General features: G+C 38.7%; 3 protein-coding genes across 4 annotated transcripts; 1 reads left to right on the forward strand and 2 right to left on the reverse strand.

Moving 5' to 3' along the window:
- The first annotated feature begins 613 nt into the window (after positions 1-613).
- On the forward strand, positions 614-5588 carry LOC127645387 (alpha-2-HS-glycoprotein-like). Its single transcript, XM_052128983.1, has 7 exons — positions 614-883; positions 3697-3807; positions 3920-4004; positions 4096-4253; positions 4338-4442; positions 4675-4740; positions 4973-5588. Exons 1-7 carry the CDS (start codon positions 671-673, stop codon positions 5309-5311), a joined length of 1077 nt encoding a protein of 358 aa, XP_051984943.1. The 5' UTR covers positions 614-670; the 3' UTR covers positions 5312-5588.
- A 1639-nt stretch (positions 5589-7227) lies between these two features.
- On the reverse strand, positions 7228-9860 carry LOC127645615 (adhesive plaque matrix protein-like). The gene is made up of 3 exons (XM_052129283.1): positions 9750-9860; positions 9545-9660; positions 7228-9464 (listed from the first exon to the last, which is right to left on the reverse strand). Exons 1-3 carry the CDS (start codon positions 9796-9798, stop codon positions 7494-7496), a joined length of 2136 nt encoding a protein of 711 aa, XP_051985243.1. The 5' UTR covers positions 9799-9860; the 3' UTR covers positions 7228-7493.
- Positions 9861-12336: 2476 nt separating this feature from the next.
- On the reverse strand, positions 12337-17858 carry LOC127645317 (profilin-2-like). 2 transcript variants are annotated; one of them, XM_052128893.1, is made up of 3 exons: positions 17533-17849; positions 16315-16507; positions 12337-14138 (listed from the first exon to the last, which is right to left on the reverse strand). In XM_052128893.1, the coding sequence occupies exons 1-3, from the start codon at positions 17659-17661 to the stop codon at positions 14041-14043; spliced, it is 420 nt and encodes a 139-aa protein (XP_051984853.1). In that variant the 5' UTR covers positions 17662-17849; the 3' UTR covers positions 12337-14040. The 2 variants fall into 2 exon arrangements, with proteins under 2 accessions (XP_051984853.1, XP_051984854.1); XM_052128894.1 differs by lacking the exon at positions 12337-14138 and adding an exon at positions 14145-14451 and having other exon boundaries at positions 17533-17858.
- Positions 17859-18111: the final 253 nt, after the last annotated feature.

Below are 18111 nucleotides of genomic sequence, written 5' to 3' on the forward strand. Positions count from 1 at the left end.
CTACACAAATATATAGCCATTGTGTATATAATTGTTTTTATGAATCTCAGATTCAGACAATTTTTCAAACTTAAAGTGTAAAGCTTTAAGATGAATAGCACCGCTAAAAGAGATTAAGGTAAAAATATGAAATCCTTTTTAAAAGGAAATAAGGGCAAAATCATGTCCAAGAAATATCACAAACCGTAATTACGCCATCCATACTTCATCAAATGTGTTTACACTTCTTTTTAAGAAATCGTTATCATTTCCAACAAGTGACATTGAAACTTAAGCCGAAACCTCTCCCCTGTATGCAGTACTTATTTAAATAGCACAAATGGCAAGAATTCATGAAAATAAATAAAAACATGGAATGACTGAAAGTGCAACTGAGCAATTTCAATCAGGTTCCATACTGAGGACATGATCAAAGTCTAAAAGCACCCTTGCTTCCCCAAACCAAATTTCAATGGAACACCCACTTGATTTGCACAGTTTCATTTACTTTGGCATTCAAAGATGGTTCATTGATGTCATTTGCGTAACAGAAGACAGAATGTCTACATGTACACTGACCATGTGGTCAAGACTAAAGTGCAGTATATACAGTATATATATACAACCAATCAAACTCAGTCTCCTTCTGTCTGCATATTCACGTTAGAAGTTGAGGTTATTGCTTTAAGACATGAAGCTCTGGGCTACTACAATCGCTGCTCTTGGGCTCCTAGCAATAGGGGCATGGGCACAAGGGGTGATGCCCACATTCAGCTTTCCGCCCTGTGACACCCCAGAGGCTGAAGCAGCTGCTCTGGCGGCACAGGACTTTCTCAATGCTCAGCACACCCATGGCTACAAATATGCCCTTAATCAGATTGATAAAATCAAGATCATCTCCAAGGTAAGTTTATGAAATAACAGAAAATCTAAAATATACTGTAAAGGTTTGTCTGAAAAGAATGATGTAATTGTGATTTATAGGCTCAGTTCATGAAAATAATCAATATGGATTTGTTTTTGTGACAAAGTCTAAAGTCTTATATTTATTGATCAAATCTGTTGCATAGATTCATACTACACACTGCACATGTTTTGCACTGCAATAGTTACAGGTTAAATGGTTTACATAGTACAAACACACATGTCAGGCTATAAGCTTATAACAAAATTGAAATGCTATTTTAGAATTGAGAGGTGAAAGTTATCTTTGAAATAGATTTTTTTTATTTAAGATTATATGTACATTTATATGGTCATTTACAACAAACGTTTTTGTGTCCGTCTGTGCTCTTTTTCCATAGTTTTTCTATGTAAACATGCGCTAGTCCTGTCGGATATCTTTAACCGTTTCACACATCCAGCTGTTTTTTCAGTGTCTGGCGCAAGAGCGGCACGTTTTTTAAGACACCATGTCAGGTTAATAAGAATGTCAACATTTAAAAGTGCCCCTCGAAACATAAATATGTAATATATGTAAATAGCGCAAGAAAGTGTTGGGTTTGAATGGCCTCATAAATAAACCTAATACACAGGTTTATTAAAATAATGGTTCAGATCCTACTCAATACACAATTTTAAAGTTGTGCCGCAAAATAGCTGTACATCTATTAACTGTGTGGCATCTGTTGGGTTCTTAGTGTAACCACAGTATTAGGAACACCTGTACACCTACTTATTCAAGCGATGATATAATCAGCCAATCATGAGGAAGCAGTGCAATGCATAAAGTCATGCAGATACAGGTCAGGAGCTTCAGTTAATGTTCACATCAACCATCAGAATGGACAAAAATTTTATCTAAGTGATTTCGACCATGCATGATTTTACAGAGGGGTTATTGGAATGACCATAGCCTTTCTGTCAGCTCAAACCAGTCTGGTCTCTCTCATCAACAAGTTGTTTGTGTCCGCAGATCTGCCGTTCACTGGAAGTTTTGTTTTTGGCATCATTCCGAGTAAATTCTTGAGCAGTGGTACTCAACTGGGTTTGCTTCCGGACCTAGATTTTAAACTGGAAATCAAGTGGCAACCCACCATCGAAAAAAACGTAACCTGTATTTAATGAATCCTGGGTTGCATTTCCTTTTATGTTGCATAGATTTGTTCATGTTTTTCAAGTACAAGGGCATGCATCAAGTGACATTTTTGTTGTTGATATAAAAGCAACAGGAAGTTTTCTCTCCCTCCTTTTGAAAATTGAAGAAAATATTTATATGAGCCCATTATTATCCAGTTTCTTTCTTAGTTCCAAACATCATTCAAACAGAACATACATTTCACACAGGAGGAGAGGCTCCTCAATACAATGGTTAGGTCAGTGTAGCTAGTCATAAATAATAGTAGACTTGTGAAAAAAAAACTAGCTGAAATACATTTTGATACTTTTGTTGGAAATGTTGATGAGGTCTAATAAATTCTACCTTTATATATTTCACAAGAAATTATAACATTTTGTCAAAATATAAAGTTACTTTTACTCCTGTAAAATCGTAAAACTATTTTGTAAATGTGATGTGCAATGAAATATAAACTCAGCAAAAAATAAATAAACGTCCGTTCACTTTCAACTGCTTTTATTTTCAGCAAACTTACAACAAAATAAACAGTCAGTATCTGGTTTGGCCACCAGCTGCATTACGTACTGCAGTGCATCTCCTCCTCATGGACTGCACCAGATTTGCCAGTTCTTGCTGTGAGATGTTCCACCAGTCTTCCACCAAGGCACTTGCAAGTTCACAGACATTTCTAGGGGGAATGTCCCTAGCCCTCACCCTCTGATCCAACAGGCCCCAGACGTGCTCAATGGGACTGAGATCCAGGCTCACTGTGTACACAGTGTATTATATATGTATTTTTGGAACTGAGGTTGAAATATCAAAATCCACCCAAATATACACACCTTTAGCAAACTTACAAAAAAAAAAAAAAAAAATGACAAAATTGTCAAAATTGTCCCGAAGGTCACACAAGGGTTAATCACAACGCAAACATATTGCTGTGCAGATGACAAGCCTTCAGCTGAATGAAAGATTAACACTAAATAGGCCATCACTTGGGCAGTCACTCAAAAATCTTCAAAGGGAGAACCATGGCATTGTTCTTTCGCTGTTGTCTGTGACCCAGTCTGAATAGACCTGCGACACACTTTTGTGTAAAGACCCACCGGTTAAGAAACACTGCTCTAGAGACGGTTGTGCTTGACAATCCCAGGAGATCAGCAGTTACAGAAATACTCAACCAGTCCATCTGGTACCAACATTCATGCCACAGTCCAAATCACGGAGATCACATTTTCCCCATTCTTGTGATTGATATGAACATTAACCGACGCACCTGACCAATAACTGTATTATTTTTTGCATTGCAATGCTGTCACTTGATTGTCTGATTAGATACATGACTATGTAGGTGTAAGTAATCTTTGACTATGTGAATGAAAGTAATCTTTCATTCACTATGTAGGTGTACCTACATAGTCGGTAGGTGTGCATCTTCTAGCCTAGTAGAAGGATGGCACTTTGCTTACTAAACTTCGCTTAATGTAGCAATGACAATTTGTGTCTTTAACATTTGAATTATGTAGTAGACATTTTATAAAAGCTATGCTATTTTGTGAATGCCCTTGATCTGTGACTGTATTCACAAAACAGCACAGCCTCTCATATGATTGCTTAGGTAAATTCTTGAGTCCTAAGATTTGAATGTCTTTCTGCAGCCAGGTGAAGCAGACACGTATCTTTTGGAGTTGGACTTTCTGGAAACTACTTGTCATGTCTTAGATCCGACACCAGTGAGCCAATGCCCAGTCCGACAAAAAAGATTTACGGTGAAATCAGTTTAACAAGCTTCAGTTTATTTACACTTAATTTTGCTAATGTTTGTGTTGTTAATACATAACCACATGATGATCTAGAAGTATCATTCTTATCTACTGCTAGGCAGTTGAGGCAGATTGTGATTTTGCCATCTCAAATACAACTCAAGGTCTGTCTATTGTGGCATTCAAGTGTAAAACAGAGACCGGTAAGTCTGAAACATAAAAAATAACTTATTTTAATCTGTTCACAGTGAGGAACATTGAGGACTTAGTCTGCTCTTTGCCTTTTTTGTCTAGAGTCAGCAGAGGATTTCTGTTTAGGTTGCCATCACCTCCTTCCTTTAAATGACACGGACGGCATTCAGCTCATTGAAGCCTCATTAGATGATTTCAATAGAAACCATACTCTAAATACTAAATTTGCACTCTTTGAAATTGGACGAATGACATCCCAGGTAATGTAAAATGGAAAGATAAACATCTTCCTAAAGTAAAGGCTATATGTCATTCTAACCAGTCTTCTTCTGCCTTTTGAAAAGGTTGTCAGTGGCGGAAATGAGTACTTTGCAGAATATGGCATAATTGGGACTAACTGCACAAGTCCTGATGATGATATATGCATTCCCCAGAATCACACCTTCGCTGTAAGCATACACAAATGAAACTTAACAGAGAAAGTACGATGTAGTGTAATGACTTACACTGCCTCTAAAATGGTGTTCCTTTTTGACATCACCAAAGCAAAATTTTGGTATGCAATGTCCACTTTTCCTGATCCATTTAACTCTGGTGGATAAAATCAAGTCTCGTCCTACAGATTTTTGTCTTTTCATGTGGTCTAAAAAGTGTCTAATCCATATTTTTGACCATTTTTAGATCCATGGCTTCTGTCTAGCTCAAGGTTCGACCAAACTGAATAAAGTTGACTGCAATGTCTTCAAAGTAAATAACTCCTTGTCTCCATACATTAACACAATTTAAATCTAAAACTAGTAAATCACATTGGGCTACATTGTCTTTTAATATTAAAGCTTCAAAATACAAACACAAATCTTAAAACTTAGAAACAGATTAAACCGAGGCATAGATGAAACAGATTGGAGGACAAAAAAAGAATTGTGCTCTTCAATCTTATAACGGTTTGAAGTTCTAAGTATTCTTTTATTTATAACAGACCCAAGTTTTGGACCCAGCAACCAACACCACAGTGCGAGTCCAACAACTTCTACACGCGCACACTTCTGGACCGCACCACAACCCAACCATCCATGGCCTTAAACATCACAAGCTGACAACCCTCCACGACCCTGCTGCAAGCGGTCTGCTCTCTGCAGAATCTGTTGAATCAGCAGAGTTAGTGGTGCCAAAGGAAGCTCCTGTTGTCAAGAGGGAGGTTGCTGCATCAGAAGTGCCAGCCAAAGATGCAATGCCAGATCCAACAGCGGCAGAACCCATTCCTTTACGGCCAGTGCTCATTGCGCCGATCTGTCCAGGAAAAAAGAAACATTTCTGACCTGGTTGCATCCCATGAACCAACCCTTTTAGATGACATTGTTTAGGTCCTCAGAGCTTTTAGGGTTTGTCCTGTTGATTTCTGAGAATACCAGCAAGCTAAATACTGAACACATAACTACAGTCTATCTGGAGTTAATGTTTTATATCAAAACAGGTACATGTAGCTACAAAACTGGCATTACCTTACATCATGTTAAAGAAGCAGTCAACGCTATGCCAGATTTATAAAATGGTGCTGTAATAAAATGTTTACCTTGATCTGTCTGTGCTCTCTACATAATACCGTTCTGAAACACTGGTGAAGAGAAACATAAGGTTAAAGTTTCCAAAATATCCAAAGTGATTCAAGCTATACATTTAATCACTACATGCATTCCTTGGAAACATTTACACTAAAATAAATTAAGTGAATCCAAAAGTCCAACAAGAAAACCACATCTATATGCAGGAGTGCCATAACTGGGATGGGGGGGGGGGGGTGCACAACCGTAAAATGTGTCTGTGTAGCTCATGATCAATGCACAACGGAAAATACCCAGGTTTTTGGCTTCTAATTATGTTCCTGTGCAAAGATGATCTCTCCTTGATACATCAGAAAAGTTTTTACAAGTATCGATGCGTTTTAATCTTTCCAATCCCCCACCCAATATTTGTCAATCTAATGATCAATTTACAAATGAATGATGGGTGCGTTCAATCGAAATCCATCCTCCGCTCCATTAAGCTAAATTTATATCTGATCATATAGTTCATTTCCATTTTAAGATGTTTAAACCATTTGGATTTCATCTATATTTTGGCCACATTTGAACAACTTCCTTCACCCGTGGCATTGCATTAACCACAAGCAGGCTTGAATTGCCTCTTTCAGATGGTTTTTAGATGGATGAAAATGACAAAAGTAACTGGTGGTCAAGCATAGCAAAGGGTCAATTGTGACATTCTTCTACATGCTTTCAACAGTTTGTACAAGATACATAATGTACATCAGGCAGTATGCTTTTTTTTTTTTTTTTTTGGGACAGGCAGGACAGTTTTCAATGCATGGTCAATAACACCATTTGCAAAGTATTAAGAGTTTTATTTCTATTGACAAATGAAATCAATGCAAACACCCTAAATCAAATCAAAGTTTGGATATTTAGTTTAAGCTCTATTTTTAAATCTCACATAGTCAAAGCTCAAAAGTACTAGTCCAACCAAATCCCAGTAGAACACCCACTTTATTTACACTATCACATTGACTTTTGGCAATTACCTCTAACGGTTAATTTGGATTTGCTAGCAAAATTACAATGCCTGATGTTTATCACTTTCCCAATCAAAAAAAGGGTGGAGAAAATACATGAGAAATAAAGTAAATATCATGTCTACTGTTCTTATGTCTAATAATGTAACATTATACAGTCAACATGACTCTTTCTTGTGCCAATCTACCTGGTGAAGAATTCTGAACTGGTCATAATCTGTAACAAGTGAGCACTCAACTGAAGTGCTCATTAACCACTTAACTGTACATTGTAAAAATGAAAATATCCCAGAAGCACCATTTTGGGGTTAAAGGAAAACACACCTTGAGAACTCAATAGGATATTTTAGACTCCTTTAAAAGGGGTATTAGATGTTCTCCAGATGGTTCCAACAGTGTGGTATGACAAATTCCAAATGGTGCAACTTTGAAAACATTAATCTGAATATCATGCGTGTAATGGTCACATACAAATGTTCTTTAACAAAGTGGACGTGTAAAGTCAATCCTGACCACCAGGCTGAAGAAGCACTGTAGGGTAGGACTGAGACACTATTAAACAAAACATATTACAAACAGAATGTGGGGGATGACAAATTCAAATATTTGGTCCATAAATGCACGCAAAGAGAAGCCAAAAAAACTAAACATGCAAGCCAGGCCAATTGGACTAAACCTTGAGGACTCAAATTAACAGGCATTTGTTAAAGAAAAGTCTGTAAAGGCTTTCTCCAACTATATACTTTTATTATAGGTGTGTTATTTCTGTCTTTTCACATGTCTTGGGTTAAACTGGAGTGGACCCCTCTAATAACCTTACAAGAAAACAATCAGCAGTGATTATTCAGTGACATTTTTAATTATTTTGTGTTTCACAAAGGGAAACTGTCCACTTGCCAGCAGGGTAATAGTCGGAAAACAATGTTGCTTTCTATTTTGACTGAACAGCATGGACCCAGTATGTATCAAATGATTCTGGGCCTCTGGGCATTGGGGAATGAACATTCAGCTTCACTGAAGGGTTCATGTCATGAGTTTGGTTTGGTTGAGAAGACAACCAATCTGAAGGCTGAGGAGTGGTAACACGATGCATTGATCCTTTGTGAGAGATTTTTTCAGGATCATCAGACATGGTGGGCCTTGCATTTGAATGAGCAGCTTGATACCAGTAATTTGACAAATGTTTGGCATGAGCTGGGAGTTTTGAGGAATCTAGATGTTCTATCTGTTGAGAAAGTGGTCCAACATTATTTGGAGCATCCCACTGGGGAACATACGGTTGCAACTCAGGCTGGTAAACTGCAGGTTCAGCAATTGGTGCATTTTGGGAGGATGTAGAATGCAGCTTGGATGGCTCCAAAGAGCGTATAACAGGAGCTATATTTGCAGATTTCATTGCAGACCGTGGAGAGACAGTAGTTGATGCCAATGTCCTAAAAATGTGAGGACACATTGTAGGTCTTGTCAAAACTTTTGAAGTATCAGAGGCATGAGCAGGCTTGAGAGGACCTTCAGCGAGTTCTAAATATTGCATTGCTGCATGATTAGGTGGTGGAGCAGCACCATTTGAAGAACGGGAGGGTGAATAAGGGCCATAATTATAACTCATGCCCTGAATAAGGGGAAATGGGGCATAGGATGAACTGTCATCTCCTTTTACATATGCCATTTGGGCTGTAATTTTGGTCAGACTTGAGGTGCCAAGAAAAGACGCAGGAAAAGGATGACCAAAATGGTGATGGTTGTGGTAGGATATTGAAGGACAGCAAGTTGGACAGTGAAAAGAATGTGCATGAGGGAAATTAACTGCAGTGTGGGGATAGTTCTTTGGGGCAGAATAAGTGCATGGGGTAAAGTGTATCTTCATAGGAGGACCCGTAATAATGGAATGATAGGGGCGTTTTGAAGGGTGTGGCTTTGCAGCTTTTTCAGACATTTCTGAATACGTTGTTGGACTGGAAAGAGTAGCTTCAGGAGTGGAGACTGCTGTAACTGCTGGTGATTTTGTATGAACAGATGGCATTTCTGAACGATTTCGTGGGATGGGTTTGTACCACGGACAGTTGAAGAGCTGAGGTGGTTCTACCATGTTTGTAGTGGCAGGTATAGGTGGTGCATAGTCCAGTTTAGGCATGTCCTGTGGTTCAGTGGGTTTCAATCTTGGGGGAAAATCAGGCCTTGGTTTGGTTTGGGAGGGATGTGGCCAGTGAGGGACATGAGCAAAGACTTCTGAGGAGGGAGCAAAAGATCCAGGTTTTCCTGGATATAAAGGATACACCAAATTGCTGGGAGGGAACATAGGTGCCCATTGCACAGGATGGGTCATGGGTGTAGTAGAAATCACCTTATCTTTAGGAGGAATACTTTTAGGAGCAGTGGTAATGGGCAGCAAAGGATATCTTGGATATTGCTGTACAGCTGAATTCTGAGTGGGGTCAGGGTTGAGAACCAAGTTGGGCTTAGGGTACCAAGTTTTAGGAGGTTTGGGGTAAACGGGTGAATGTGGTCTCTGGGTAATGGCAGATGGGGGATCATGAGGAACAATGGTTGGAGACACATTTGGATGAAAAAGTACAAAAGGGAAATTAGGAGGAACAGGACCAAAATATGACTGGCCAGGAGTGCGATAAGGGTAGGGAGTAGGCAATTTCTGCATGGTTGAACTCATGGAGGTTCTCGGAGTTGTTTGTGTAGTAGTAGGAGTCTGTATTGGCTGTGTGGTTGCAACAGTATTACTGGTGGTGGGAGAGAGTCTCGATGAGACTGGAACAGCTACAGGAGAACTAGATGGATCATTTTTAGATGCAAGATCAAACAAATTAATAGGAAGACTAAACGACAACGCTGGGCAGGACAGATTAAACTTGTTCTCGGTTGCCAAAATGAGGGTGAACATCCCATCCTATGACAAAAGTCAAAAGATTAGTTCACACAAAAAGAATATTTGGCTTTTTTTTCCCCCCAGTGGAACATTTAGCTTACCTTTGCCTCGGTGCATGGCATAAATGGGGCATGGATGACCATACCTTCTGGATGTGACACCAGACTGTATCCACATTTAGCTGATGCTTTAAGTAAAGGTTGCCATTCATTCATAACTGAAATGAATGTGCAAAATTTCTACATTAAATTCTGGCCTGTGACGTTAGAATTGTTTTGCTTAAATGACCATTGTCATGTTTGTTACCTTTGATCTTCAGGTTCTCAGTGACCCCTCTTTGTAGCTTCACAGTCATGCCATTAGTGTAGCAGGAGGCAGTTGGAGTGCTTTGTGCCAAGGTCGGTGAGGAACAAGACATCTTAACAGGCAATCCCCACCAAAGTAACGGAAGAACAAAATTGTCTCTCTAAAATAGACAGGATGAGGTCAGAAAGAATACATACCATGTTCTATTCAAACTAATGTAAATGCACACCTCTTGTGATACATAACATCCATGATTTGGTATAATGAAAATAAAGTCCCTCCACGTTCTCATTAATGTATGACCACATTCTGAGGGTAACTGGGACAACGGAAGAGGTGGAATGCCTCCTACAAAAGGAATAACAAAAGCAAAAAAGTAATTGGGACAAACAATAAACAGTTTGAGGCCTCATGTTTTTATAATCAAGGGAGAAATTAACCTCGGTCAATTAGAAAGTTGGTCCCAAAGGCAGCCTCTCTACCATGAACGGTCAGTTTCATCAAATCTCCAACACAATCCACCTTAGGTTTCATTCCAAGTAGCCTTTCTACTGCTGGAGTATACAAGGCATTCTGGCCATATACCTGCCCCCATAGAGGTTGCAGCTTTATCCAGCCTTTGTCAGAAGATAAAGTCAATGAGAATTTCACAGTTAACTGCATTATGTCCAAAACAATTATTTGATCTAAAGACCCATGCATCACAAACTTGAATGTGCTACATAATAAAAAGGGCAACATTGAAGACTAAACTTCACTTCAACTTTCACGAAGGACTAAACTTTCAGTCATGGACCAATAGCAAGAAGGTTTGCATCTCACTAATCTATTCTGTAATTGTTTAATTAAATAAACATTAGTACAAAGTCATCATAGGGGCAAAATTGTTACCTGCATCTTCTGGCTGATACGTGCTCTCATCGATGTTGGGTTGAATAAGAGAACTGAGGTCGGAAGAAGGGCTGTTGACATTACCACCTTCACTTCGAGTTCGGTCTTGCGAAATTAGAAGGCGTCCAACTTGTGCTCCAGGTTTAAAATGTTCGCCCTCTCGTGACTCCCTTCCTCGTGCATTCTTGTTAAAAGACCCGACTGAATTTAACTTTTTCTCCTTTTCAAATACCACAAAACTACAAACGTCAATACAGCTAAGCCAAATAAAAAGAAAACACGACAGGGTTTGTTTCTCTTTAAACGCCATTGGAGTAGACGCTTTTGCCCACACCTCTATAGTGTGTCAAAAATCCGGCTTCTGTAGAGAGCGTGAACAATAAAGATCTTGCTTTTACAATTAGTGCATGTCGGCTCGCAAATCGGAGACACCTGTTAAGGAGTCTAGATAGAAAAATGGAGGCAAATGCATGGATACTAAAGCACATAGTTCAAACCTGAAAACACCAGGTTTGTTCAAAATCGGTATTTTAAGCACAATGAGCTTAAAAGAAATACGTAATTTATGCTGTAAATATATGTTTTTTGCACTAAAATATTTCATCGCATTGATCTAATTTTTTTTTTAGAACAACCTCTATAAAACGATGAGAAAAATTTTAATTTTACAGTAGGCCTAATCACGGATCCTGCGAGCAAGATAAATCGTGAATTAAAGGAATATTGTGTTTTCAATACAAATGAAGCTCAATCGACTGCATTTGTGGCAAATATTTATTTCAGCCGGTCCCTCCTTTTAAAAGGAAACGTCTTTGTTGCAGTGAAGCACTTACAATGGAAGTGAATGGGGGCGATTTTTGGAGGGTTTAAAGGCAAAAATGTGAAGCTTATAATTTTATAAAAGTACTTAGATGAATTCTTCTGTGAAAACTTGTAGACCTATTATTTGAGCGGTCAAGTTATTTTTACAGGCATTTTAGGGTTTGTTTACATTACATCGTCATGGCAACAAAGTTGTAAAATTTCTTTAACTTTACAAAGAAAAGTTTAGTAATAGTGATCTCATCACACTAAAATCATGCTAACACGCATATTGTTTATGTCTTGTGGCTATACTTTTGAAAAAGTTAGTATATGTTAGTAATAAATATTTATGGTAAGCAACATTATGCCACAAATGCTGTCGATTGAGCTTAACTTGTATTGAAACCACAATATTCCTTTAAAGCAGTCATTGCACTTCTGTAATTTTTGCTTATTTTCTTAAGAGTTAGTATTTCAACTCAAGAAATTGTAACTGCAATACAATTTCAGTACACTCAAGTCAATGGAGGTTGCGCTTGCAGGTGTATGAATGTAAGTGTACGCAATTATAGTGACCTCTTCTGGTCTTAAAATGCTTTGCGAGAAAAGATTATGCATATCAACATGGATGATTTAGATACAGATAGTAGTGCAAAACATTCATGTCCTGTACCTACAATCTTCAAAAAAATCATATTGGGTGACTTTACCTACATATTGATACAAAGATGCTTGAAGACAAACGAGTGAACAAATTCAGTTTTCTGGTTTGAATAGGTTTATTTGATCTGTCTGTAAACAAGGTGGTTAAAATCATGGCATTTGTTTCCTCCCCCACTCAAATAGAGTTGAATGTCAGCTGGTCAGATGCAAAAAAGGAGAGAATGACAAATTTTGTTTATGCTTTTCTTTAATCTGTACATTTTCCACACGAGTTTGAATTTATGCCAAATATCCCAAAGGTGCCATTAAAGAAGGGACTCCTCGCAAGGCAGCAGTTAAAATCCATCTCACTTTAGCAACAGATCAGATCTACATTATGGCACAGGATACACAGATTTATTCATTTTTTTTTTTTTTTTTACAAGTTTCCACAATACAACTTTGACTAGTGGTCTTTTTCAAACTAATACCACCATATCCCAGAAAAGTTAAGTGTACACAGATTACTTCAGTATTTTTATTTATTTTTCATCTATTTAATGAATCAATTGTACCGTGCTAAGACAGTTTGATACATCGCAATTAAGTAGTTTACAAGGCAATGACCTCCAAATGGTTTCACTCTTGAAAATAACAGATTAAAAGTGATTTGAAGAATTTCAAGGTGACTGATATTAACAATAAGACTGCCATTTCATCTATTCAAGACATTCATTAGAGAAATTCTCAGGTAGCTGTAATTAATACCATTAATAGTGTTTAATAGTAATTAACTTGGTGTTACATTGTGTATTTGAAGTGTTGAAAATTTAGTGTTATAAAGTCAGCAACAGATGAAGCTAGCAGTCATCCTTCACAACAATAGTTGAGCAATTCAGTTAATTCCTTCGGATTCAACAAAACATTGGTCCTATGGCAGAAACCAAAGCGAAATAGACAAAACCAGAGGATTACATTGGGATGGCAGTACAATTTTCTTAAAAAAAAAAAAAAAAAAAATTACAGGAGCTGGCAAACAACAATTATAAGTGCCTGAGCTATTGTAGCGATGGAATGTCCATACAGAGTCCGGGATGCAAAAGGCTCTTGGGGAACAACTTAACCCAAACCCTTGTAAATGCTGATCTGCCACCACACAAATATTCCAACATTAGATCAATGACATACAAGACCACATCCAAATACAACAGCAAAAGCATTTGATATAAGGTAGTCAAACTAAAGGTAGCTGGGGAAGGGCGGTGCCGTTCAAGAGGGCTGGGGCCGAGATGGCTTCTAACTCCATTTAGAATCAAACTGAGCAAAAAAAAAAATTACGAAATGTGTAAAGTGACTGGTTAACTTCAGATGTCATTCTCAAAGCTGAGACCAGGTGGTGTAGTTAATTACTGGAAAGCAATGATATTGACCTAAAAGATATGCATGCACTTTTTCCATCCTTAACATGCTGTATACAAGGAAGACCATGAGAGCTCAGCAAGGGCTCAAAGCACTTGAGAGGCATCCATCTATCTTTAGCTGGTTCATTAGCAGTGCCTAAGGGAAAAAATTGGACAATGTAGAGATTCTTCATTTAGTAACGAATTTATTCAAATTCGGGGTCGTCCAATGTTTCTTTTTAAATTCTTCATTTTAGGTTTATGCTATGTACAGTAGTGTTTTTCTGATGGAACCTTTGTAAAAACCAACATGCTGGATTTACTGTGGCACAATAAAGATGTAATTACTTGGAAAATAAAACACGGGAGCGTTAAACAAACAAAGAAGGTTCATATAAAAAAAAGAAAAAGACTGACAGATTTGGAGACAAAACAATGCATCTACTAACGGTTTCTGGTAGTGCTGTCGGGGGGAGGGGGGGTAAGGTAAGGGTGGGCGGTTGTTTGGTGTGGTGTATTAAAGTGAGCTGCTGGGTGGATGGAAAGGGGCTGCTTTAGTATCCAACTTTCCTCAGGTACTCAGCCATGCCAAATGCTTTCTTGTTGAGCAATCCTCCATGGGTACCTTCCTTTCCCATGACAAAAACCAATACTGGAGCACATAAGGAAAGAAAAGAAGATGAAAAAATGAACAAAACTGAAAAGAAAAAGTCTTTCCCCCCCCCGATGACACGGGGACATTAAAGGATATTATCACCATTCTTCTGCTATTAAATTTTCTCAAGACATTAACTGCTTGAAGGAGAAAGCTTAACAGCAAACTTCTTCTTTCTGTCCCTCAAGTGAAACTAAACAAGCTTAATTACATTAGAACCCTGAATCCCTCAAGTATTTTGCCATTGAGTATGCCTTCTTATTCAATCCGCCTCCGTGGACCCCTTCTTTCCCCATTACAAGAACCAAGACTGAAAGAGAAGAAAAGGGGAAAGTTGAGAAGTGCAGTGGTTAGGAAAAAGGGGAACAATCATGAAACAGAGAAAGAGAAATACAATTGCAATCAGAAGTGTTCGCATGCACATGCCTGTCACTGTTAAAAGCAACTAAGTAGAGGAAAGTGATTCAGAGTATTTGTCGAGGAAGCATGAAGCTCGTTGCTTGAGCGGTTTAGCGACATTTTAGTGTACAGGAAAGAGGAAATAGGAAGGGAATTTGAAGAGGCCACATTCCAAAGGACCTTAAACCCCACACCACCTCCCCACACACACACACCCTTATCTTACCAGAATGTGTCATTAAGACGAACACATTTTACTTCAAATAAATGCAATTCATGGTTTTATAGGTAATTTAATGGTTACAAGCCAACTTTGGTTATAGCTAAATAAATATTCAACAGATCTTTGAACTTACCAGGAACTATTTGCAGTAAACAGACTTTACAGATGAGATGTAACAACTAATCAGACACAAATTGACTCAACTTGCACATAATGGTTTATCTGACATTCTCTACACCAGTGATAATTGGGTGTGGTGGGGTGTTTATTGCATAACCCAGTAATATGGTCAGTCCCATATAAAACAGTGATAAGGGGAAAAACGGTTTTGCACACACGGTTAGATCCAGAGAAGCTCATACATGCAGAGCTGAAATCAGCTCTTGGGTGATCTTTCAGAAAAGGAAGGGTGTGGGACAGAACTATACCTTTTATATCTCTTTATCCTTATATTCAGAAAGAGGACCACAAAGGCAGACTGTATGAGTGGGCACATCTTAGCATACTGGGTCAGAGCTTTTTTTTTTTTTTAATTTGGGGGGGGGGGGGGGAATTAGACTTGATAACATGAAACATTTCAGAAATGTGCAAGTTCCTGTGCAAGAATGCATAAAGTAATCTATGGTACGTTACCCAGGCTTACATTGCGATCTTTACTAATAATGTAGGCACACAAACGAAAAGGAACAGGTCACCCAAAAATTACAATATTTTCTCAATTACTTTCAATCATTTACTCACCCTTCCATGCTATTCCAGACATGTATGACTTTCTTTTGCAGGATACATTTATTTTTAAAAGAATATCTCAGCTTGGCAAGTCCATACAATGCAAGTGAATGGTGACCAGAAATTAAAAGATCCAAAACGCACATAAAGGTAATCCATACGACTCCAGTGGTTAAATCCATTCCTTCTGAAACAATCCATTGGGGATTGATTGAGAAATAGATCAAAACGTACCTCCTTTTTCACTATAAATCGACATCAGCAGTCTCCTCGGGGATCATAACACTTCCTAGTGCGAACTAGCACTCTTCACATGCGTCAATCACTAGGAAATGTAATCGATCTTGAAATCATAATTGTGTCTAGAGACTGTAATGGCAAGATGTGCAGTGAAAAAGGAGTTTCATTTTGGTCAGTTCACCCTCACCCATCATATCGCTTCTTGAACCACTTGAGTTGTAGGAATTGCTTTCATGCTGCCTTCAAAGTTTTGGTCAATATGCACTTGCATTGAATGGACCTACAGAGCCGAGATATTTATTCTAAAAACCCTTGTATTGTGCAGAAGGGTGGGATCTCTCTTGAGGTTGAGTAAATAAATGATTTTTTTCTATCTTTCATTTCTTGGTGAACTATTCCTTTAATAAAACAGCAATAATCAATAACAATAGTGCTTGTCTGGGGTGACCATTTTATATATATGTATATATATATATATATAAAAAACATATATTTGCAGGCTAAATTACACATTGCTATTGGAAATTTGACCGCTTATACAGGTTTTGACATTAGTTATTGGCAAACAGACATGTGGTTTACCTTTGCCAGCTTTGCCTATGGAAACATTGTATGTCGGCTCTCCATTATGACTCTTTGTCCTGATGTCCATTGTCCAGTCCCCTTCCACATTAAGGCTGTCTCTGATCACGGAGCACTTCTTTTTCCCTAGAGTCATCCCACTGGTGAAGAAGCCCTCTCTGTCTTTGCCAATGATCACATCAATTTCATCAGGCTGAAAATGGGAGTTTGAAAGGCAGGGACATTTAAAAGCATTAAAAGCTGCTCTTAACTCAAATACTTTCTAGGAAGCACACGGTTATCCTTCCTGCTCACTCTATGATCTAGCACAATAACTCTGATCCATTCTTGCACTGTATTTATTCTAAATACAGTTTAAGCTGATACACTGGATGTGACCTTTGCAATGGTAACAATGTAGTTTAGACTCAAAACAGTCCAATAACTAACAGGGAAAAGAGGGAGTATTCACATGCGATGGGACGCCATCTTTGTGTTCCTGTAGGGAAAAACTGTGAACTTCCTCCTCTCGTGGCCTAAGACTGCCAACGGCTTATCTCAAGACTGATCAGAACGAGTCCGATCTCTGGACAAATCCCTGACATGTAATTAAACTAGATTAATTATGCACGATAAGACCGTGTACACGTTATTTAAAAAAAAAAAAAAAGGCAATGCAAGATCAATACACGAATTAGAAATCGTTAATGCTGAATATTGCAAAAGGAAATATGTGATTTAATCAGATCTAGATCTGTGAACTTATGCCCATGAATGTCTTCCAATATCGATAGTAAACGTGTTTATTAGGTTGGGCTGTAAAGCGGTTTTACTTTAACCAGGCGGTTTAGATAGGAATAATGTAGTTCATTGTGATAACGAGTAATGCAGTACAGAGGCCGTGGCCACAGCCCTGTGCTTCCATCTGGGCCTCAACGCCATTCAGCAGAAACACATCAATTCAGTTTGGCTTTTAGTAATAAAATAAGATACATTTGTATTGCTGCCGATATATGCGACAACTATAACCCGTTTAACTCTACTGTACGCGTTCACAAAGAAATAAAATGTTTAGCTCGCGCTAACGCACGAGACCCGGCTCCCCGTGCACGCGTGCTAAACCCGACTACCTTGCTAACCGCCGAATCGGTACGCTCGCGTGAAAACACAATCACAACCCAAATTAAATCTAAATGGAGTGCTAACAACATAGCTGGTGCTAATCTAACGAAATCTTACCGTTATGCCGCTAAAAGTACCACCCTCTGACGATGCCCAAACGTATTTGGCGTCCGTGTAGCCAACAATGGCGGAATCCTGGCAGCTGCCATCGGCCATCAGGTTATCCACGTAGCTTTGCCAAGACATTTTTCTGTGATTTGTAAGGATATATAGGACGAACTAGACCCACAGGAGTGGATTGAACGCTACGAGTGCTGAAGGCGTGGCGAGCGTTGTGCGGATGGAGGGTTTTGGCGTCTCCCGTGCTGTCCGGTTCGTGGGCTTGTGAAAGCTCAGCTCGGGCAGAAAAGAAAGCCGACGAACTGAGACAGCGCCTGGGTGTAGTCTCGTACTATATCACTCCGCGCAGGCGACTCACCACCGCCACTGCACTTAATGCGCTATCATGCGGCGGTGGAAGTAAATAGACCCCATTTGATGAGGCCGTTCACTCAATCTGGTGACGTAACTGATGTTTATCGAGATGAAATCGCAGAACTGTTTGTTTACATGAAATGTTTGAAATGATTTGTTTTCTTTGAAGCTCGTGAATTATTTCATGGTAGTACATTTACATATGCATATGTATTGGTAGAG

This window comes from Xyrauchen texanus, chromosome 6, assembly GCF_025860055.1.
Source record: "Xyrauchen texanus isolate HMW12.3.18 chromosome 6, RBS_HiC_50CHRs, whole genome shotgun sequence".
Classification (NCBI taxonomy): domain Eukaryota; kingdom Metazoa; phylum Chordata; class Actinopteri; order Cypriniformes; family Catostomidae; genus Xyrauchen; species Xyrauchen texanus.

Coding starts and splice junctions, on each gene's coding strand:
- LOC127645317 (XM_052128893.1), bottom strand. CDS start 17,661: ATGTCTTGGCAAAGCTACGTGGATAACCTGATGGCCGATGGCAGCTGC. Junction 16,508..17,532: donor GTACTTTTAGCGGCATAACG/GTAAGATTTCGT, acceptor TCCCATTTTCAG/CCTGATGAAATTGATGTGAT. Junction 14,139..16,314: donor CATAGGCAAAGCTGGCAAAG/GTAAACCACATG, acceptor TATGTGCTCCAG/TATTGGTTTTTGTCATGGGA.
- LOC127645387 (XM_052128983.1), top strand. CDS start 671: ATGAAGCTCTGGGCTACTACAATCGCTGCTCTTGGGCTCCTAGCAATA. Junction 884..3,696: donor AAATCAAGATCATCTCCAAG/GTAAGTTTATGA, acceptor GTCTTTCTGCAG/CCAGGTGAAGCAGACACGTA. Junction 4,443..4,674: donor CCCAGAATCACACCTTCGCT/GTAAGCATACAC, acceptor GACCATTTTTAG/ATCCATGGCTTCTGTCTAGC.
- LOC127645615 (XM_052129283.1), bottom strand. CDS start 9,798: ATGACTGTGAAGCTACAAAGAGGGGTCACTGAGAACCTGAAGATCAAA. Junction 9,661..9,749: donor TGAGAACCTGAAGATCAAAG/GTAACAAACATG, acceptor CATTCATTTCAG/TTATGAATGAATGGCAACCT. Junction 9,465..9,544: donor TGCCATGCACCGAGGCAAAG/GTAAGCTAAATG, acceptor CTTTTGTCATAG/GATGGGATGTTCACCCTCAT.